Source organism: Perca flavescens, chromosome 4 (genome assembly GCF_004354835.1).
Source record: "Perca flavescens isolate YP-PL-M2 chromosome 4, PFLA_1.0, whole genome shotgun sequence".
Lineage (NCBI taxonomy): Eukaryota > Metazoa > Chordata > Actinopteri > Perciformes > Percidae > Perca > Perca flavescens.
Window position 1 is genome coordinate 24,713,730 of NC_041334.1, and position 21,847 is coordinate 24,735,576.

General features: G+C 40.3%; 5 protein-coding genes across 6 annotated transcripts; 1 reads left to right on the top strand and 4 right to left on the bottom strand.

The window, feature by feature from the left end:
• Positions 1–139: 139 nt before the first annotated feature.
• On the bottom strand, positions 140–3,498 carry LOC114553884 (transmembrane protein 240). 2 transcript variants are annotated; one of them, XM_028575320.1, is made up of 4 exons: positions 3,172–3,498; positions 2,864–2,951; positions 1,175–1,383; positions 140–288 (listed from the first exon to the last, which is right to left on the bottom strand). In XM_028575320.1, exons 2-4 carry the CDS (start codon positions 2,947–2,949, stop codon positions 161–163), a joined length of 423 nt encoding a protein of 140 aa, XP_028431121.1. In that variant the 5' UTR covers positions 2,950–2,951; positions 3,172–3,498; the 3' UTR covers positions 140–160. The 2 variants fall into 2 exon arrangements, with proteins under 2 accessions (XP_028431121.1, XP_028431120.1); XM_028575319.1 differs by having other exon boundaries at positions 3,161–3,498.
• Positions 3,499–4,502: 1,004 nt separating this feature from the next.
• ssu72 (SSU72 homolog, RNA polymerase II CTD phosphatase) lies at positions 4,503–9,690 on the bottom strand. The gene is made up of 5 exons (XM_028575309.1): positions 9,404–9,690; positions 8,306–8,449; positions 6,134–6,273; positions 5,839–5,957; positions 4,503–5,492 (listed from the first exon to the last, which is right to left on the bottom strand). The coding sequence occupies exons 1-5, from the start codon at positions 9,481–9,483 to the stop codon at positions 5,391–5,393; spliced, it is 585 nt and encodes a 194-aa protein (XP_028431110.1). The 5' UTR covers positions 9,484–9,690; the 3' UTR covers positions 4,503–5,390.
• A 777-nt stretch (positions 9,691–10,467) lies between these two features.
• Positions 10,468–12,792, bottom strand: fndc10 (fibronectin type III domain containing 10). Its single transcript, XM_028575295.1, has 2 exons — positions 12,511–12,792; positions 10,468–12,318 (listed from the first exon to the last, which is right to left on the bottom strand). The coding sequence occupies exon 2, from the start codon at positions 12,153–12,155 to the stop codon at positions 11,127–11,129; it is 1,029 nt and encodes a 342-aa protein (XP_028431096.1). The 5' UTR covers positions 12,156–12,318; positions 12,511–12,792; the 3' UTR covers positions 10,468–11,126.
• A 1,798-nt stretch (positions 12,793–14,590) lies between these two features.
• ora4 (olfactory receptor class A related 4) lies at positions 14,591–15,787 on the top strand. The gene is made up of 2 exons (XM_028575060.1): positions 14,591–14,677; positions 14,765–15,787. The coding sequence occupies exons 1-2, from the start codon at positions 14,591–14,593 to the stop codon at positions 15,785–15,787; spliced, it is 1,110 nt and encodes a 369-aa protein (XP_028430861.1).
• Positions 15,788–16,518: 731 nt separating this feature from the next.
• Positions 16,519–20,116, bottom strand: LOC114553868 (olfactory receptor class A-like protein 4). Its single transcript, XM_075447419.1, is given in 5 exon segments — positions 16,519–16,779; positions 17,159–17,404; positions 18,286–18,537; positions 19,699–19,938; positions 20,078–20,116. Coding segments are annotated over 5 exon segments (993 nt in total). The 3' UTR covers positions 16,519–16,563.
• Positions 20,117–21,847: the final 1,731 nt, after the last annotated feature.

Sequence of the window (21,847 nt, forward strand, 5' to 3'; positions counted from 1 at the left end):
GACCTTTGTGGCTCCAGAGGGAGCTGCTCAAAATCTGATACTTTGCTTCAAGCGATGTCACTTGAGTCGGTGTCGGTTGGGGCTGAAGACCACAAGATTGAAAACGAAAAGTTATTGGAAAGAAAGCACACGCAGTAACTACTGAATTGAATCCACATTTTTATCTTGATGGGTCATTAACATCATGGTGCACATCTTGCTCGGGATGCAACATGTTCCCCCCGGAGTCCTCCCGGAACAACTCCCTTGTGTTACTTAATTTGGGCATCCATGACCAGAAATCCACATCTGGAAAGAAAGACAGGGAAATTGGGCTGGTGAAAAGCTCTTAAATTTGTGTTTGTGTGTGTGCAAGTGGGTGGGATAAATTACATGGATAGTAAGGAGAGGGGGAAAACATCTCATTTTGATGGCATTAGAAAGAAATATATGGATGTAGTTAGGCTCCACATGTGAAGCCTGGTCATGTGTGTATATAATAGTGTGTTCCATTTGTACTCAGAAGTTGGATTTCGATCGCAGTCAACTCGGCTGTGACATCATTCCCAGCTCCGAGTTCCGAGGTAAATGGATTGGAAAGCACTATAACCCCCTTGTGTGTCATTTAGAAGATACTGTAGGTCCGTTTGGTTAGGGTTAGGCTGTGTTGGGTTGAAGCTTTAGTTTCTTTATTGCTTAGTTGAATTCCTTTCTGCTTGGGCCCTAACTTCTCTAGCTATTTCTCTATTTTCTTATGTTATATTAACATGTATTCATTTTTGTCTATTGTTACCAAAATGTGGAACTTTGTTAAAGAAATATTTTTCTTTACACATTTGTCCTTCTGCCTTTCTTGCTTGGTTCCTGACAGTTACTCAGAGCTATTATCACAGGAAGAGTGGAAATAAGTTAGAAGGTAGAGAAGGGTATGTAAAATTATTTTTGGTCAGGTTAGGGGTAAGGTTTTTGTGTGCTCTTTTCTATACATCACGGACCAGAAACGCAACCATTTTTGTCCAGCAAAGAATGAGTTTGCTGTGACATCAGGCTGGAACTTTCACTTACGTGAATGCTATTGCTTAAATATACAGTATAAATGTTTCATATACTGTATAATCACTGCAAAGGGCCTTTCTATAGGAACACAAACTTTCCCACATGCAACTTCAGTTTCAGTTGACATCTTCTTACTCACCTTTTATTTGGTTTGAAGTCCAGTATTTGAGCTGTGAGTGGCAAAGTCCGAGCAGCCACTGCAACAACAAACTGATGCAGAGGCCCAAGAGCAGTCCAACTACCAGATTAATCTCCTGCCGGACTATGATGTCACTTACAACGTAGTTTTCTATGGAATCCATCATGGACTGGGCCCCATTATATGAAATAACATGATAGACTTGACGCCTGCAACAGACAAAGCAGATCAAATAAATTAGCAAATGACAGCCTAAACAAAAGCCACAATAATTGAAAATATGACATTTGCCTTTGTTGGAATATATTTTGTGAGAATAAAGTGAGGGGCTTTAAAGTTCATGAGCTGACCTTGTCGTCTCTGCTTCTCTGGGTTATGAGAGGCCATCTGGTTTTTAAAGTGATAAGACATTATAAAGGGAGTGTGGGATATTGGCACCCAGGGAATGATTGGGAACTGAGAAAAGGTCTCCTGTGACCGGAGGAGGCAGAGACGACAATGGTGCAGTGTTTTGCAAGCGCGAGATATGTAGCACAGGGTATGGAAATGACCTCGGCTCTCACGCAACTCCTTAAGTCTGCAGAAGATTAAGAACGCACAGATATTCAAATCCCAAGAATAACAGCTTGTCTCTTTTGACCTGAGAATGGGAGAAGCCGAGGTAACGTTTTCATGCATTGTGTTACATATTGTTAGGAGCCGGCTGGAGCCGAGAAGATCTGGACTGTATCCAAACTGATGACAGCACCACCAGAAGATGGGACAGAAATGGATAAAAAAATTCAGGATTTTTACTTAGCAGCATCAGATGCTGGGGGAATCTTTGTCTGTTTGTTAGGTGAAAAATAGACCTGTATTGAAGTATCTGATCCGTGTACACGTATTTGTAGATTGCAATATCATTCTTCACTAAAGCTTGATATAACTTTAACTGAACGAATCCTGAGTTTTATTTTTCTGATCTACCAGTAACAAACACTATTCAGGGTGTAGTGACCATACAATTGGAGTCAGATTAGGGCTTTTAGCATAAATTCCTTCACCTTTCCCATGATTCATGTTTTCTGACCAACCTCTGCTAGAAAGCACAAGGAACCAATGTTACCTGAAAATACAATCATCAAACTTTGAAATACTTTGTTAACACACTTTTAATGCTGAAGATAATTTAACAGTTATAAGCTAATATCATTGCTGATATATTGGTGTATCCTTAAGTAAAGGTTTACCACCATAATGCCACAATGTAAGTGCAACTTCATTACATTGTCTATAACAGCAGCACAGATGAGACATCATCAGTTGGCCTGTATGAACCCTGGGGTTTGACAGGTCACGGGTTAAACACAACCACACACCACCTAAAGTCACAGAAACCAGAGGGAACAAACAGGTGTGGGTGTTCTCCATCCCTCATCATCATGCATCAGCAGCACACAGTCTGAACATCTCCCACCAACACACAGAGGGTGAGTAACTCACTGAAAATCCATATTCTGAGCCATAATAAACGCTAAATGTGACTTAGTCTTCTTGAATCGCAGTAGCCTTTTTGGATCTCACTGTCCACTTAGCTTAGCAACTCACAGAAGCGATTAAAGCAAGTTTAGGAATATAAGCGGCGAGTGTGTCTCACTCACCACAATATAAGGACTCATTCAGTAACATTACAGCTGGATTGTATCTTACCTTCCACAGGTGCATGCGCAGACACCGTCCGCCCCTCGCACTAACGGGAGGATGAAGTTGTGAAAGCGGCCAAAAAGCGCGTTCATTTCTGTCAGCAAAGTCGACAAACAATAACAAAAGTCAGCTGAGATATCGCTACACATCACCACAACACTGCAGCTAGACTATTCCAAAAAAACTAGAGGAAAGACACGTTAAACTGCTGATTAACTAGCTTAATTGCTATCGATTTATAACTGTTGATGGAAAAGCGTTAAAATCTTTAGCGTAATATCGTTAGCGTTACTTAGCTACTACCTTATGGTTACCGTTAGCTAGCTAGTGCTTTCGATCCAAGATAAGAAAACGGGGCTCCCCGAGACTGGCTGTCCTGCCTCCTCTGTCCGGCGTGCTCAGCTATCCAACACCACTGGGGGAAGAGTCGGTGATGGATTTTCCCAGTCAGGTATTAACAAATCATTGTTGTTTTGCTTATAATAAACAAAATAGGTTGCCAAGGTAACTATCGGCTACCGCAACGTGTTAGCAGATCACAAGAACTATTTCAATTCCAACTTAACGTTAGTCATTTTCTTTTAAACTGACGGTTGCTTGGGTAACGTCGTTAATCAGTTTGTTCAGAATAATTTGTTAAGGTAAGAAAGCCTACAAATACTTACTTCATAGTAGTTAATATGTAAAACAGCTATAGCTCATTATTTACGTACAGTTAATTTATGCAGATTAAAACCGAGGTAGCTACATCCGGGCAGCAAATGAGCGTTTCCTAGGATGGCGAAGGCCTGGCCCTCTGCTTCTGATTGACCATAGACAGTGATTGACTAGTACTCGTTGCCGCCAATCAGAGGCAGAATAGGGCGGGCCATACCTTCGCCATCCTAGGAAAAGAAGTATCGCAGGCCTAGGTAACAAACTAAATGATTTGTTACAATATACAATAATTACACTTATCCTAGTGCAAAATTACATTGTATTTATTTTACTTTATATTTTTTAACCTTTGTTGCCGGCTGTAGATGTTTGTTTGCTGAAGTTTTGTTTTTGTGGTATTTTCCTGTCTTTTTATTGCACTGATCAATGTGAGTAGCGCTCCTATTTTTTTTCTGTACAATGACAATAAAAGCTATCTAGATAAACATTTACTGCTGACTTTTTGGGTTTTCAGTTAGTGAACTACAAGTTTGTGAATATGGACAAGGGACACTTCGATTGTTTAAAAAAAATAATTGTTTATAGTCTATGATTTCAAACAGGCAAAACTATTTAAACCAAGTCCTCATGTTTGGCTTTGGACACGTTACTGTAAAATATTTTTTAAATAATCGAAGTTGCCCCTGCTTGTCCACAAAGGTCTATAACATCAAATTAGATGTGAAAGTAACATGACAGCTCTATCAGCTAACGTTAACATGGTTATTAGCTAGATAGTCATAGTCAGATTTTTCCATATACAGTACGTTAGGTGTGAACAGATGATCCGCTGTGGCGACCACTAACAGGATCCGCCGAAAGAACAAGTTATAGCTTGATAATGGTTAATTGATGTAACAGAATGCTAATAGTTTTTTTTGTAAAAATACCCATTTTGCATAAAACCATCATGAACTAAATATCACAAAGCAAATAAAGAGCCATGACATGTTTTTAGAGAGGTTTCTTTCTTTAGAGGATTCATATGTACATACAGAAAAATCAGGCACTCTGAGCTGAGCTCGCAGTTTGCAAATAATTACAATGCTTCAATTCTTTGACATTTACAAAAGAAAAAAAAAATACTACGCCCTGAAAAACAGCATATCCAAGTTTAAATATGAATCAACACATTATATTGGAAACACACTGGAGGAGAGCCTTAGAGAGGTCTAGGTTTGGTTATTCATTATTAGCCCACCCACTTAAACTTAATCCAAACTAATCTACAACACATGGTCGCACATACACATGCATTCAGTTCAGTTCATTCTCCCCTTCCTGTCTGACCCCGAGATAAAGAATTACACTGCCCCAGGTCAGCAATAAAAATCTGACTTAAATGAATTACAATTATATATAATTTGCCAAAAACAAAAAAACAGCATTAATATGCTGTACTGAACAAAATCAAAAGGGACTGGTAAAGGAGTTGTTGAATCAAGGGTGTGGGTGTTAATGGCTCTCCCTGAGGAGACATGGTCGAGCAATTTTACTGGACTGGGATTGAGGGAGGACCTCCTTGGCCTGACCTTGATCCGGAGAAATAAAGGCAGAGCGAGAGCAGCGAGTCCATCCTCTGCATAGAGGAAAGACCCATCATCACCAGCAGCCATTTTTTAGGTCCTGACCCAAAGGTGTGTGTGTGTGTACGTGTGTGTAGGAACACAATGTGCATGTATTGTGTTGTGGCATAGACTGTATATAAAGAGTGTTGTAGATGACTGAGGAGTAAGAAGTGTGTGTGTGTGTGTGTGTGTGTGTGTGTGTGTGTGTGTCCATATTGTTTGATTGCTTGTGATCCGGGTCTGCGTTTATTGCAAATTTCTATTGTGTATCAGTAGAAACAGACAGTGTGAAGAAAAGGCCTGTTGCTCTTCTCCTCAAACTCTTGTATGAGCTCATCCATTTCATCCTCCATGTCCTCAGTGTGCTGGATCTGCAGGGGCAAAGGAGGAGGAAGCACATTAAACAGCCTGAATCCACACAACTCACTTGCATAAACTCAAATCAATCTGCACACCATATTATGAACATATAGCACCTTTTAAGCACTGGCAGCATTTGCATTAGGTGACCGCTGAATCCCCCATTTTGGAAATATACTGGATGGCAGATTAGGTCCACTTAAAGAACATTTTATTCATACTACTGAAGTAGAAAGATATACTTAATACTTTTTCATTATTAAACCACAATGTCATACATGACAACAGTGTTTGTTGTACTATGCCCTCAGTGTGCCTGTACAACAGCATTTAAGAATCCCAGTAGGAGACACTTACACATTGACACAGCTCACAGATGAGGAAGGCGCCCAGCGTGGCTTCCTCATGGTTATCCTGAATGTCTACATTGATAACATGCACAGGCTGTAGAGTCTCCTGCTCTCTTGAATTCAGATCTGGGGAGCAACAAAGATGAAAGAGTGAAGTAAAAAGTAAAAACTTGGGTCTGCATACAAACCATTGTGGGGTATAAATGTCATCATGTAGTATCAAAGCAGTGTTCTTGCAAGGGGCTCTGAATTACCAACTATATCCCTTCAGTGATTATACTATTCATTATGAGAAGCCTTACCCTCCAGCACTTGGTCATAGACTCTCTCTTCACATGTGATGACCAGGTCAAACTTCTCCTTGCAGCTTTGAAAGCGCTCTGGCTTTGATTTGATGCGCTTGTTGCGGTCCAGCATGTGCAGGATGCCATTCTGTGTGTATCTAAAGAGTTGGGAAGTCAAGGAGCACAGCAGGAGCGAGAGACACACTTCAAGGTAATACAACACACCCATCACACTATCAGAGACAGGACTCCAATGCCTGCCAAGACTGTGTGATACGGTCAGATATTCATTCGTCTGAATGAGACTGCATATTTTGTTTGCACTGTGGGGTATACCCTTGAATGGCATCAAGTGTTTGTATTAGACAAACCACAGCACCCTCTAGTGGTGTCTGAAAAAACTACCAAACAAGTGGCCTGGTGAAAAGGAAAAAAATAATTAAATAGAAGATTGGCATTTCAGGGCTAACAGTAAAATGTGAAACTTGTATTATTGACAAGCAATTCTGAGACTGCCCAGCCGGCATTTGTTGTCCATAATACATATGTTATAATTCAAATACTCCAGGTTTCTAAAATGTAACCAAAGTAGTCCATCTTGCTGTCACTACATGGCCACCCTAAAATACATTGCCAAATATAGGCTATAAATAAAAAAAGACCAACCACCATGGTGAATTGTCGATAATAGTGGACTATATTTTTAAGAAATCCATGCAAAGTTGCAAGAATACAACAAATACTTTTGTAAGAGGCAGTATGTACATATTCTATTCACAATACATTGGGATTTACAGGGCAGCTAGTTTACAATTTGTAACAGCACCTTTGACATGCAGGAATACAGACAACCTACCGTGGGGTGGTAAAATGTACACCTGCAATACAGTAATATTATTAGCAGGTAAAAATTTGGTGAAGCACACGTCTACTACTTTTAAGCCTCAACTTTCAAAGGAAGCCTATTTAAAAGAGAATAACTCAAGATGCCCTTAGACATGCTTAACTTCTAAAAAAAAATATGCCTACATTTAGCCTAGTCTTTAATTAAACAAAGCAATTATCTGAAGAAAAATTGGAGATATTCCAGGAATAAATTAAGCCTTAAAATTTACCAACCAAGGGGGCAGGTTTACCTTTAAACTGCTAACTGGCAGTGGAGACATGGATTACTTCAAGTTTATCAATGAAGACCAAAAAAATAAAATAAAATACAACACAACTCAGTACTTATTGACAGGAACAATAAAAAACATAATTTTGATGAACTCAAAGTTTGACTGTTTTCAAATGTGCAAAGAAAATGCGATGGAAAATATTACAGGTTTTAAGGCTCCAGTTCCAGACATTACAAGCTTTTTGTAATGGGGTCCAAGGATTTCTGAGTATCCTGTTTGGTGGCATGTGCATGTATAGTCTCACTAAGGAGGACCAACACAAGTAATTAATCTTCATTTGTTGAACTTACTTTATTAAACTTTGGGGTACTATAGTCAATATCTTACTCAAATTTAAGATGCAACTCACAAAGACAGTTCTTTGAACAGGAAAACTGCCTGTGATGTTTTTGTTAAATGCTCTGCTAGGTTTTTTTCAGTCAGTGTTGTCTACATGTCTCCACTGTTTTTCTTTGCTAATGGAGTTCTCTGGTGGTTTGATACTTTCGCCTTTTAGTTTTAGTGTAACCGTTACAGCAATTAACTACTGGAATGTCTGAAAAAAAACATACTCAAACTGCAAAAATATTGAGAAAATTAACACTCATATTCAAGACATAGGGAAACTGCACTAGCGAGGAACAACAGTGGTAACATGACCCTTGCAAATACACTCAACATAACCTAGAGTTTTAGAAGTCAATATAGATTCAAATCTGATGGTCTCCACAAAAACTGATCTTCACCAAATTGCACTTACTGCTGTATTGCAAGGTGTTTTTCCACCCACTGTATATTATAGGTTTAATAACAAAATATATCTAACACATTCTAAAATCCCTGCATGTGATTTACCCATCGGTGCAGTCCCATCTGCTGTGCCGTTCAAACGCCGTCACACTTGCATAAATTCCCCTAAAGAAAAATATCTAAACACAATATATGTACATACGTCATGTCTACTTATCTGGCTTCCAGTATACAGTATAAATGTGTGTGAGTGTGTTTGGAAAAGTGAGTGAGGAGGGGATACAGTTCCTTGTCCTTGCGGACCAAGTCGTTGTACATCTGTACATATGTCGTTTTGAAGTCATACACATTTGGCTTATCCGGGGCAGGACCGGGTAGCTTCACATGAGACCCTGTCCCAAATGAACGCACATCAAATCCACGTTTGCTGCAAAGACGAAAAAGGACAAGACAATAAATTACATACCATTTCTGACATCAACACTAGACACAAGAAAACATTACACAAGAGCCAAATGCAGTATCAGCATCTTTCCACGACTTAAGTAAAAAGGTACCCTATGAAGTCAGCTATTGAAATTTGATTCTCACATACAAGTTATAAAACGTAATGTATAACATGGTCCTGTTCCATGTCACAGGCTGAATTAGGACATCACTGGACACTAAAGTGCATAGGCCAATTCCACCTTGTCTCCTGCTACATAAGAGATTAACCTTTTCTTAATATAGAATAAACATTAAGAGAAAGTTGTTTTTTTTATTTTATTTCAGCTAACCACAAGGCTATCTTGGCCTGTAAATAATGTACTAGACAGAAGTTCACTGCTTCCCAATGACAAAAGAACAGCCATTAGGGAATGAGATCAAGTGTGACATGTCTGACAGTCCCAGACCAGCACACACCTTTGGTTTACAAATAAATATAGACAACCTTTCTAAATGGTGTAAATAAGGGGACTGGTCAGAGCGGCTAAGCCACCCGATGTTGCACAGGCTGCAGTTCCTCCCTTCCGGAATATTCCCTCCAGGGGGGCGCTCTAGTCAGCATGTGGGAGAATTTAAAAAATAAAAAAAACCAACTTGGGTCGGCATTTTGAAAACCCTGAATCTGTTTGAAAACAAAATCTGTGTGGATATCTACTTTAGGCAACCGCAAACCTGAAACCTAGTCAGTAATAAGCGTTGAAAGTAGGCCATAGCCCCGGTGTGACACTCAAAAGGAGCGAGTCCATTGTTAACTGCGTTGAGGCCTGACGGACTGTCAGCCACCGTGTCGGCTTGACTCGTGACCGGCTCAAGAAACGGCTCGATACCGGGCAGATTTGGTTCACTTCATTGTGGTTTTCCTTTTGTTCTCCTCCCGGCGTCTCATCTTTACCTGAGGATACTGTGCGCTTCCATACTGCGGTTCTGGTTGCTCGAGCACACAACCGCTACACGCAGCGGGTGGCTCGGCATTGCGTCTCTCCGGCTGAAACTAACCGACACAAGCTGTCAGAAACTATACAGAGGTAGTAGGTTTGCTCCCTGAAAAAAACAAAACAAGACAGACCCCTTTTGTTACGCTAACTAAGAAAACGTTTCGAATACAAATGCTGTGCGACTGGCTCGCTTTCTTTTGATGCAGGAAGTTAAAATGGCGGCGCCCCGTTAGCGACTACGGCTTTATCCATCAAGTGATGTCATTTGAGGGCGGGGTTTCCTACTAGTCACGCTGAGAAATCAAAATGCACGTAGACGTGAAGTCAATAAACAAAAATGTGACTTTCCTTGAAAGACATATATTTACTAGGCCTACATTAAATTTGGCCATGAGGGCACCCGGGACATTATTAGGGGCACACAAATGATACAAATGAGTAAGTAAATAGGCCTAAACAAACCAGCGTGAAAAACGCAAAATACAAAAATAACCTCGAGTTGACATCGTGTTTGTGTTAGCAGACAGTGCGTACACGTATTTTGATGATATATTTTTCCTTTTAATTTGTGTTCAATACCAATATTTTTGTGTTTGGATCCATACATCTAAGGTTCCCCACCATTCATATGGATGTTACTGCATCTGTACAGTGTATAATAGCAGCAAAATTGTATTGTTTTACTATATATCATATTGTACTTTGCTGTGTACATTCTTCCCACTGGACTTATTTGTTTCATCTGATCTGATGATGAATACCCTGAGGTGACATCATTTTCAAATAAAAACACATTCAATATTGCTATACTGTTTAACCATCCAGAAAGACATAAACAAAAAAAAGCTTAATAATGGGATCAAGCCCCAGTGATTAACCTGCATCAGACACATAGTGTCTGTTTATACCGATATATTTTTAATTCCTGTCTGTTCTTGATTCTTGTAAATTGTCCAGGGATGGGAGGATGAACACATGCACACACTTTATCACACACCAGGAGAAAAAAACACAACAGCTGTAAAGTATTACAAATGACCTCATGGTACTTTATTCACTGACAGCAGGACATAAAGGCATTCTAACTAAAGATGTTTGGCACGGTATTTCGAGATTGTACACCAGATTGTATTGCTTTTCACAAAATGGTACAAATACTGTATGCGGAACCAAAAGCAAAACTACACAGTTTGATAGTTTAGTCAAGTGGAAAAATGTAATTCAGTTAAGTTTTATTTTCCATTGTCACAGCAAGGACAGGACAAGTCTGGACACTTTCACAGGCTGCACATTTAGCAAAAACTGCTGTTTCTGATGCGCTCAAGCCATTTCATTAATTGTATTGCTGTATAAGCAGCCAGCATACAGATTGACGGACTCAATCACAACCTTAAACGAAAACACAACACAGTAAACTACCGTATGATAGTAAATGTACATTAGGTTATCAGTACTTTTGGTTCAGTGCATCCTCGCAGAGGTTGAGAAAGGCATGTACCCACAGTAGTTTGTGCTTCAATTCAGTTGTAACAGGGTGTTTATGTCATTATGTGGCTGATTAAAAAATAAGTATTATTGACAGTGAGTGGCTATGATTGTGAGATTAGATATGGTCATTATGGAAGTTAAATGTATGAGCCATTTTATTTATTAACAGTGCATCTTGGATTCAGTGTCACATCAGTGATGCGAGTGAGTGCGGTAGGAGTATGTGTGCTGTGTCGTGGGGCTCATGATATTTTCTGTGATGTATGCCACCAGCAAGCAGATGATGACCAGCATCACGCAAATAGCTCCCCCAACCGTTGTCATGGCGATCACAATGTCCTGCATCCCAGATGGCGGCAAGGTAAACTCTACACAGTCCCGCTGGTCTGCTTTCTGAGCTGGATCGAAGCGGGCCAGGGAGCGCAGGCAGATGCGGTAGGGGATGTTCTCATGCAGCTCAATCAGGAGAAAGTCCCTGCAGCCAGATCCGAGATGGACACCAGCACACTCAAATTGAGTATAGCTTCCATTCCACCAGCAGCTTAACTCATAGCCTCCACGCTTGTGTCGTCGGCCACTGAAAGCAGCCTTTGAGCTTTCCTTTCTTGTTAAATTTGTCCCTGGATCCCCATCGCCGTTCTGACCAGCTACAGTCTCTTTTGTCTTTACGTCTCGGCCAGTCATTGTGGATTCTCCCTCATGGGTCCACTGTAACAGTACACTGCCATTGATGAGAATATTTGCCACCAGATTCCTGAAAGACACCACTGTCCTGCAGTCTCCCTTGTGACACTTGTACCCAAACAGTGTGTGTCGAAAACACAGCTGGCCCCCAATACCTCCCTCAATCACTCGGTAGGCACACAGTGGTGACACCCCTTCTTCCCAGCTCCAGTTTGGTGCCCTGCCAGACTTTTCCGTTATCACAGTAGTCATATTGCCTCTGCTGGTGTTGAAAGAGAAGCTATTCACTTGCCCCATTGCCTCTTTTAGCTTATTTGGCCTATTATCGTGGCTGTGATTGCCATTAGAACTGATGTTTGTCGTTTTTAGCCAGTTTTGGGTCCCCAAATGATTCCTGCCTCTATCCTCTGATGAGGATGTTGTTGTTGATGATGCTGTGCTGCTGCGATGAGATCTGCTGGACCCAGCTGTCTGGTGTAATGTGCAGAGCAGGAGTGCCGATAAGGCGAGCAGTGATGGTCGTTTTTGGCTTTTCATCTCACGTCCTCTCGTCGAATTATTTTCTCTCACAGTGGATCAGATGGGCGATGGTACAAGGCGGGCTGATGTCTGCCATAAGATCAGCTCTGCCTCAGTGCACACGACGAAATCCGTGTGAAAAGCGATAGCTCGTCCATGGGCGAGAGGAGCGGGTCTGCATCTGCGAGAGAAAGACAGAAAGAACATTTAGGACTAGCCTACCGACATTTAGTCATGCGGCTCCATGCCAGTAAGAGATTCGAGTGTGACCTTGCATATGATAAGCTTGCAGAATAAAGTTAATAAAGCCTATAAACGATGATAAAAGCCGTGCAGCTTTCCACTCACAGACATTTAAAAAGAAAACACTTACTTGTTTCGGAGAGGACCCCGGCTATCAGACCATCAGGTTCGCTTTCGCCTTCCTGTCTGGCTTGACGTAAAGGGTTTGTTTCCTGCTGTGCAAGAGTGCACGTGGAGGAGCGCGCGCCGCGGTGTGATTGGGAGCGTGGGTGCGTGCACAAAATAGATATTTGTAGTCGTCAACAGTCGGTTTGTGAGTCATCATCCCACACAGTGCTGCAGGTCTCTGTCAATAACGGAGAAAACAACCAGGGTCCCGACAACGCTGACGGATGGAGGGTTTTAACCAAAGCATCCCACATGCTGCGTATACCTGCAGGTCTGATCGCATCCACGAAGAGTAGGCTAGCAGATCAGAGCTGCTACACCTGCCTGTCCATAAAAACAAACACCTACAGACAAATAAAAAACCCGTCTCCTAAAAAGTGTCATGTTTCTCTTAATCTTGTATTAGTTTAATTTTTATGATATAGGGTCCCAGAGAGACACGTAGGCTACGTGTTTGAAAAAAAAAAATTGCTTAGATAATTAAATCACTTAGCTTTAACAAATGTAAGGCAATATTAATCTTCTAGGCTATAATCATCAATTTTACTAATTGTTTTGCCAACATGAAAAAATGAACAGAATCAGTCTTTATTCAGATCAAAACTGACTCAAAATGCCTCTTAATATAGAAGCACATCTAACATTTTCTGATTGGACTTTTAAAATACACTTAGATGTTTAATCTTGGTGCCATGTCTCTTTCTGACCTCAGATTTTATTATGCTTGCTGTAAACTAGAGTTGCAGTGGTGCTTTTACAGTTCAAATTCCAAAAACACAATTCGTAGGCCTACTCATGTGGTGGTGGTGAAGTTACACTGCAAGAACCACGTTTTGATATAGTTGCATCTGATGCCTCCCTACTCTCACTTTTGGTTGCATGGCATTTAATAGAGTTTGCATGCCCAATATATGAACGGTATATTATGTTTTTGGGGGGAAATGGTAAAAATGGACAAGACAAAGAAATACACTTTATTCTTTAATTTTCCCAACAGGGGCATTAAGTGCTGTACAATTGCGAGACAGAAGGTTGTTGCTGCTGTTTTTTCCTGGGTTCAACTTATTTTAGTAAATGTGTTGTATATATAGAAAGGGGTGAGGATAGTAGCTTGTGTTGTTGTATGGAATTGTAATGGGAGATCATCAGGTCATTTTATTCAGCCCTCTGATGGTGATAACAGAAACTCTACAGCCTCAAAAGTTAAATTATACCAAGACCTCTCTGGGCCCAACTGTAATTTCGGTTGAATGGAATTATAGCCATATGTTCTCTGTATAAAATCCTCATGAACAAATAGCACCTATAATGATCATAAAAAACAAGTTTAATCTTAAGCACAATGGAAAACATGTATGAGCAATAATTGCCTTGTGCCAAGACAGAAACATGGCAACTCAGTAAACAATTAGTACCAAGGGAGAGAATGAACAGCTGACTAATAGTAGAAACAAATGCTGCTTCACTGGGACTGACTAAGCTCCACCGGGCCCTTAAAGGTCGAACAGGGTAATTAGTTAAATCTGTTGCGTAAATCTGCAGTTTATATTATATCTGATGGTCTGAAAGCTATATTTTCATTTAGCTAAACTATTAACATTAAATGAGCAGATTGCCGGTCCTTCATAACATGGATTTCCATATAGTTAAGTGATGATTTAGATTTAACAATTTAATGTTTAATGCAACAGGCTGTTATAAACACAATAAATAACAGCGACCCACACCTGTTGATGCGATTGTTCAAGTCAAGAGGCAGCGTTGCATTTGCAGTTGGTCAGTGATGTGGAAAGAAAACACGAAAATGCTTGCCGCTGCATGTGCACTCAAAGCATCAACATATTAGGTTAAATTGACCTTGAGCCTGGTCAGCAAAGATGAAACCTTCTGTGTGACAAATCTATTTGTTTGTCTGTGTGCATATATAAAATGCCATGAGGAGCATCAGCAGCAGTAGTGGTGCACGTGAAGCCCTGATGTTTACACACATTCGCTTGTCAACAAGAAAAAGCTAACTATGTCGCCATGCAAAGGGTGATGCCATGTCAGAAGTCCTCACTTTAGATGCTATTTTGTTTGGGCTCTTGGTCTTTTCTGGCATCCTGGGAAACATCCTGGTCATCCATGTGGTGAGTTGAAATGGAGAATAGTATTTGTTGATTGAGCTGAATGTTCAGGGTAGGATTATTCTCAGTCTGTCTTGCTTATACTCTCAGGTGTTTCAGTCAGCTGTTGAGACTACGTCTCGGAGACTCCCTCCCTCTGACACAATTTTGGTGCACCTGTCACTGGCCAACCTGCTGACCTCTCTTTTCCGCACAGTACCTATCTTTGTGTCAGACCTGGGCTTGGATGTGTCTCTGTCTCCAGGCTGGTGCCGAATCTTCATGCTGCTGTGGGTGTGGTGGCGAGGTGTGGGCTGTTGGGTGACTCTAGCACTTAGCGTCTTCCACTACACCACCCTGAGGCGACAGTACGTTGCCTTTGGACCTCTCACACAGCAGAGGGAGCGGCGGCGGGTCTGGATCGTTCTGGGGCTTGTGTGGGGGGCAAATCTGGCCATCTCAACTCCAGCTCTGGTATACAGCACTCATGTTCAGGGCAACACCACTGTGGAGCTGATGGTGATCAGCTGCACCACCAGGCCTCTACTGGGCTGCGTCTGGGAGTTCCCCTCCAACCAACAGGGCTCAGCCTTCGCCTCCTCTTCGCTTGCAATTAATGAGGTGTTGCCACTGGTGCTGATGGTTTGCACCAATTTAGCCACACTTCATGCTCTGGCAAAACACATCCGAGCTGTTACCTCAGGGGCAGAGTCAGGAGGAATCCATGGGGAGCTGGACAAACACGTGTCCACTGAACGCAAAGCAGCTTATGTGATCATGTCGCTGGTGTTGCTCTTCGTGGTCTGCTGGGCGTTACAGGTTGCTGCAGTGACATACTACAACTATGATAGGGGACAACACGCTAAAGGGTTACTGACTGTGGCCCAATTCTCTGCTTCGCTGTTTGTAGGATTCAGTCCCATGGTGGTGGCCCTGGGACATGGCAAGCTTAGGAGGAGAATCATGAGTATGATCCTGATGTGGTTTAAAGTTCTTAAATGTCACAGGGAAGACACTGGAGAAGTGGGTAAATCCCCAAAGACTAAAAGAAAGAAAGGGAAACTAACTGCTTTTAGTGTTCAAAAAGAGAGCAAGGTCATAAAAGTGAAGGATAAAGTTAAAGCAAACAAATGATGGAAAGTGTGACTGCACTGATACTGAAGTACGGAAAAAATACTAAAATGTATACCCAAATTAGCACGGATGCATCGTCCATTTGAATCCAGAGGCACCATACTGCTGTATGTTAATGTTTCCTCTGGACAGAACTGTTTATTTATGCTTATTTTGAGATATGTCAAGCCATTTAATGCAAGTCAAACTGAAACACAGTATGTTATAATTCAGAAATCACAGTGCAATCAAGCAGGTGATTTGATTTTGTTTTATTGTTGAAACAATTCCATCCAATCCAATGTAACATTGATTCTTTGTTGTTTCTTTTGAACTGATAATATCCTATTCTAATCATTTGAGTTAAGCTAGCATCACATCCAATGTATGTAGGCTTGTGCTTCACAAGCCTACAATAAAAACTTTCCAAGTGAACGCTTCCAAATAAAATGTAGCGCTAAATGAAGTGCTTTTGGTAGATTTTTTTATTTTTTCTTATTTTGACTATTTGTTTAGACTGTTCAAAGCCATCACATCATCTGTCAGCCCTGTCTACATATTGAATAAATGGGGCAATGTTGCACAATTCCTTGGAACCTTAATTACTTTTTAGCACTTTGTCTCTCTATTGAGTCCATCAGTCCAACTCCTGTCACGCATATGCAAATGTAGAGGTTTAGAAACATCACATATTGATACCTTTAACCATGAACCTCCTTTAAATGTTTTTTTTTTTAGGGAAGTTGATGCAAATAGCTGTTTATGATTAGCAGTATTGTGTATCTACAGGGCTTCTGTCAGTGAGCAAAGAGCAAAGACTTGATGAAAGCACGCAGATGCCGGTGGCCAACTGCCAGAATAACAGGTGACATGGCAATGAAGGTAGAATTGGAAAAACGAGCAATGACCAGAAAAAACTCCACAGATGATCCACGGTTGTAGTTGAAATAGTTGACAGAAATAACGCTGGTTCCCCAGGATGCAATGAAGAGCATTATGAGAGCCAGAATCACCTGGAGAAACACACAACGCAAAGAATGGGAGGGAGATGAAACTGATCAAATATTCTCAAATTGACTCATTACATTACATGTCATTTAGCTGATTTTAATCTTGAAGATACAATATCCAAACAGCAAGAAGTGTGAGCACATTAGCTTTAAATAAGCCAAGCTACAAAGAGCCATGTGAAAGTACAACTGTAAGTTATTATTTTTTTGTTTCTCCAAAAAAATTGAAACAATTGATGGTTCCATAAATTAATTCTCAGGTCTGTTGTAGATTTAACATTTTCATTTACATATCAACAGCTCATCTACATGATAATGTACATGGCTTCAGTGAGCTCTTCACAACCACAAAGCCTCCCCCTTCCACCCTCCTTTTCCTCACCTTGGCTGCTCGTCTCTCAGCAGGCACCCGTTTTATTAAAGGTGCACCCTTTCCCGAACTCTGCATCCTGCCATAGGTGTAGAGTGTGAAAAAGGATCCCAGGTTGGTAAAGACCATAAGTATTATGGGAATTGCTTCATTAATGATAATAGATGTGGTGGCATAGGCCAAGCCATGGAGGCTGGAGGGAAATTTCCACACACAGCCCAGCAGGGGGCGAGTTGTGCTGCTCACCAGCATCAGGGTCTGAGAGAAGAAGAGGAAGAGAGATGATTGAGGCTGGAGGAAAGAGGGTGGAACATACACGTTTAGCCATTAAGGGAGAAGAAATCTATCCATAGAAAAGGGACAATGACGACACAAATATTTTATTGCTGATCTGTTTGAAGTCAAGCATAAATGCAGGCCTCTTGCTTCAGATGAATACACTGTGATATAGCTAGTCTAAACTAGGCCAATGTCAGTACTTTCTGTACCACTTGTAAAGGGAGAGATTGATACTTGGTATTATTAATAAAATAAACTAAACTATCCACAAATTAAACTTTTTTGAAGCGTAACCCCTTTGTTCTACATCAAATCTTTGTGGTTTAAGAAATTTTACTTGTATTTTCCTTATCACAAAACATTTCTAAACTTTAAAGGACCATACCAGTGTTTTCACACCAAACTCCTTTACAATGTTACATTTTTACACATGCTATACAGACAGACATAATAGTTGTCTAATTTAACATCAAGTCTGCACTATTTTTTGTCTGTGTGGTAATGCAGCTTACTTTTGTAGTCAGCATTACATTACATTACTAAGGTAATGTCATGATAATGTAACTCTAACACAAATAAATGCAAAGTTGTTAATAACTGGGATGGGTCACACAATGATTAATGTGTGTTGTCCTTTATAAATAAAGAATAAGAATAAGAATGAAAGCAAAGTTGATTTTCATCCTGTACAGAAATGAATGGAACCAGCCTCGAACATGCACATTTCGTAGCATGGTGTGCAAAATGAGCTGTGATGTGTAGGCTACATGACTTGTAGAAAATAGGCTGAAACATTAAAAACCACAGGTGTGGTCCTTTAACTTAAGATAATGTAGCCTGCTGTTGCAGCAAACTCTCACCTCTGTGCTGTTAATGCCCCCACTAGTGGAAAATATATGAGCAGGAATGGAGTAAATAAAGTTGAGAAACCAGATGAGCGCCAGACTCAGAAGTAATGTCTTAGGAATGCCCCGGCACGCAATAGTAGGAGCCACACGCCTCAGTGTCCGGAAGTGGAACGCACTGAGGAAGAGCGTTGACCAAACATTGACCGATCGCAGCCACACCCAGACAGCCATGAAGTACTGACACCACCCTTTGGATAAGTAAATCTGTAAAAGAAAAGAAAGATGCATATTCACAAATTTTTAACTTTTCCAGACTAATATCCTGTACTCACTTATCTCCCGCACACACAAAGAGGTCTTTTTCACCAACCTTACTGAAATATAACTCACCTTGTGTCTACTACAGTTTTCAGTAGGGGTGTAAGAAAAAATGGATACACTTGAGTATCGCGATATTTTATTTTGCAGTATCGATTTTCAAAAACATATTGATTTTTTAAAATTTCTTTTTAAGTTTATGTGCAAAAATATTCATGTAAGACAGTGGTTCACGTTTATGTTGTGTTTAAACCCCCTACCGCTAGATGGCTATGCTGAGACGCACCACTAGTGTCCTTGCCTAGCAGTGCCTAGCGGTGCCTGACTTTTTGCTAGAAGATAAAAATGTAGCTATGGCTGAACTTTGGCCTACTTTAGCATATAAAAATGAGCTCACTAAGAACCTGTGAACTACAATCCCAAACTGTCTGTTTGATTTTCTGTGTACTGAATTGTTTACCTAAAGTAAACTTCTTTGACTTTTATGCACATATGTTTTAAATATTAGTTTTTCCAGAATTATACTTCCCAAAAAAAATCCCAATATATCGCCCTACGTTTCGAAATATATTGCAATATATTGAATCGTGACCCATGTATCGTGATATCGTATCGCCAGATTCTTGCCAATACACAGCCCTAGTTTTCAGCTATGGTTTGTTGTGGCAAACACAAACTTCAAATTCAAAGTAATAAATTCACTGACAAAGCAGAAGGATATGGCTTTATGTAATGTTTAAAATGCAGATCATTGACGTTAGATCTGACAATTGGGGTAATTTGGTGCTGCTAAACCTGGTCCACACATTGGAAGTGAAATTATATTAGTGGGATGTCTAAGTTTGAATCTGATCCAAATCTTACCCTATCATTATCAGAATGATTATTTTGTACATAAACCTTATAGCCTAACCCCGGCCCCCTAAAAAAGAAAAGAAAAAAAGAACGATGAGCCGGAAAGGAACTGAACCATAAGATCCGGCTCGCTTCAAAGGGCCGTAATTCCCATCATTAGTGCAAAAGAAGTCAAATCAACATACCCTTTGAAACAACTAAATTGTGACTCACTGTCAATCTTAAAAACTATTAATCTTAAATACCACATACCTTGACTCCCATGTCTGATATGACAAGCAGCGTGTTCCTTATCAGAGACACAAGCAGGTTAGACAGTGCCATGTTAATGATAATGATGTCCGAGGTACGTCCCACACCACGGTCCATTATTACACTCTTACCAATCACCACAATAACGGTGGCATTACCCAGGATCCCCAGCATCACCAGGATTATGTATAAGGCATTTTGCACAGGGGACGCAGAGACAGGAAGTCCCATCCCCACAAGCTTGGTGTCTCCAGCCTCCTTTATAGGGTTGTTCTAACAGCTTGAGTAAAGTCTTAAAGCATGTTCCATCTTCATTTTAATGTATGTCAGATGAATATAAATCAGCTTTCTTCATCCAGCACCTCACCCCACTGGTAGCTTCTGGATCTTTGCAGGTGCAGTCACTGACCTAGGACATTACCTCATGGGGCTAATGAAAGAAGTTTATATACTGTGTGGGTCATCACAACAAAAAACTGACAGCAGAGTTGTCTTTGTGCTCCAATCTGATGAGGCAATCTCTGTTAGGACGTCAGAAAACCAAGAAGCAACACAATGTTTTATGCCTTGGGGAGCTCAAGGTGCATGATAATGAAACACAGGAGATTAATCAGCTTCCCTGAATGAAATGTGCTGTCTTTGTAACTTGATTAATTTCACCATCATCCTCTGGGAAGTGGAAGCCTTTTTGTTTATGTGCATGTACAATCTTGCTTGTGGGTGGGTTATCAGCAATCAAAGTTGGCCTAGATATGCCCCTATCAAAAATGAATAAAGGCAAAAACCAAACGTATGATTCACGGTTGGGGTGCGAGAAGTTCTGCATTCATATCCTACAATGTGGTTCAGGAATCGTGACAGGGCGGTTACTTCACACAAGAGATATTTTAACAAACTATTTAAAACTAAACTGAACAATCGGGTGTAGAGATCAGTAGCCATTAAAGTGATGCCTGGATGTGTGGCGTATGAAGATGTTGCTAGGTGCAAAAAGAAAAACAATGCAGTCAAATATACAGTATATCCAACAAGTAATATTTCTTTCTTAAATCTTACAGTTACCAATTTAGGTTAGGTGTGCAAGAAATACATACACATACCTTAAACAGCAGCTGTGTTACGTTTTGCCTGACTTTTTGCTATTACTGCTGCATAAACACACCAATGCCTTTACTAATATTTCTACCAATAGAACAAATTAAATCAGTGGGTACATTATTGTAATTGTAAAATGTTTTTCAGTCCAATCCATTGCATTCTCTATGTGCAATTTAAGTTTTATGAACGGATTTGTGTGTGTTCAAGTGAAGTAATAATATATAATGAAACATAACCTCCAATCATGTTAAAACGAAGATCACCATTTACTCTGTTGGCAGTTTTTGATTGCAGCCAACAGCCACAAGATGGTCCCATAAACAACAAAATTCCATAGAAGACAAAAAAATGTTCATACAGAATCCCGCCCCCCCCCCCTTCCAATAATAAAAAAAAATAACCTAAATGCTTATGGACAGTGTGCAAATATATTTAAAAGAATCTTTTTTCTCTTTTACCAAAGAAACATTTTACCAGATATACATTGCCCCAAATTCAGCATATAAAGTCCAATACAATACAAATAATAAAAAATGTATTCACAGTACATATTCACTATAAGCACTACACACTTGAGAGCTGTACAGAAAGTACAGAAACAGGATGCAGATACAGTATAGAATTCACTCTGATCTGAAGAGCCGATAACATAAAATACAACAATCATCTTCATGCTTCACAAGCACCACATTGTCTCTGTGTTTTATTGCTGATGGCAACGCAGAAACACACGTCTGATTTTACTGTGCGCTGCCAGTGTGACACATGATAAATGTCCATCACCTAGTGAAACCAAGAGAAAAATGGATGTCTATAAATTTGCACTGATGAGTTCAATTGTTTTGTTATCATACCGCTGTGTGTAACATAACCTTTTTTAAGGTAATACATTTGGATCATTTTCACAAGAGAACACTGCTTTTATAAGTTTCAAAGCGCTGCTAGTCTGAGCTAAACATTAACAGACAAGGTCGTAGTCCTCTAACTTGGCATTCAAAGCGTCTTCAGCTTCAGGCTATTATTTCATTCAACATTCACGTGAAAACTAGTA

Bases quoted from the DNA above. Each gene is read 5' to 3' on its own strand.
- LOC114553884 (XM_028575320.1), bottom strand. From the start codon at position 2,949: ATGAACGCGCTTTTTGGCCGCTTTCACAACTTCATCCTCCCGTTAGTG. The intron at 1,384-2,863 runs GTAAGATACAAT...TGTCTGTTGCAG, and splicing joins TGCGCATGCACCTGTGGAAG to GCGTCAAGTCTATCATGTTA. The intron at 289-1,174 runs GTGAGTAAGAAG...CTTTCTTTCCAG, and splicing joins GACTTCAAACCAAATAAAAG to ATGTGGATTTCTGGTCATGG.
- ssu72 (XM_028575309.1), bottom strand. From the start codon at position 9,483: ATGCCGAGCCACCCGCTGCGTGTAGCGGTTGTGTGCTCGAGCAACCAG. The intron at 5,958-6,133 runs GTAAGGCTTCTC...GTTGCTCCCCAG, and splicing joins CTATGACCAAGTGCTGGAGG to ATCTGAATTCAAGAGAGCAG. The intron at 5,493-5,838 runs GTAAGTGTCTCC...TTGCCCCTGCAG, and splicing joins TCTGTGAGCTGTGTCAATGT to ATCCAGCACACTGAGGACAT.
- fndc10 (XM_028575295.1), bottom strand. From the start codon at position 12,155: ATGAAAAGCCAAAAACGACCATCACTGCTCGCCTTATCGGCACTCCTG.
- ora4 (XM_028575060.1), top strand. From the start codon at position 14,591: ATGTCAGAAGTCCTCACTTTAGATGCTATTTTGTTTGGGCTCTTGGTC. The intron at 14,678-14,764 runs GTGAGTTGAAAT...TTATACTCTCAG, and splicing joins ACATCCTGGTCATCCATGTG to GTGTTTCAGTCAGCTGTTGA.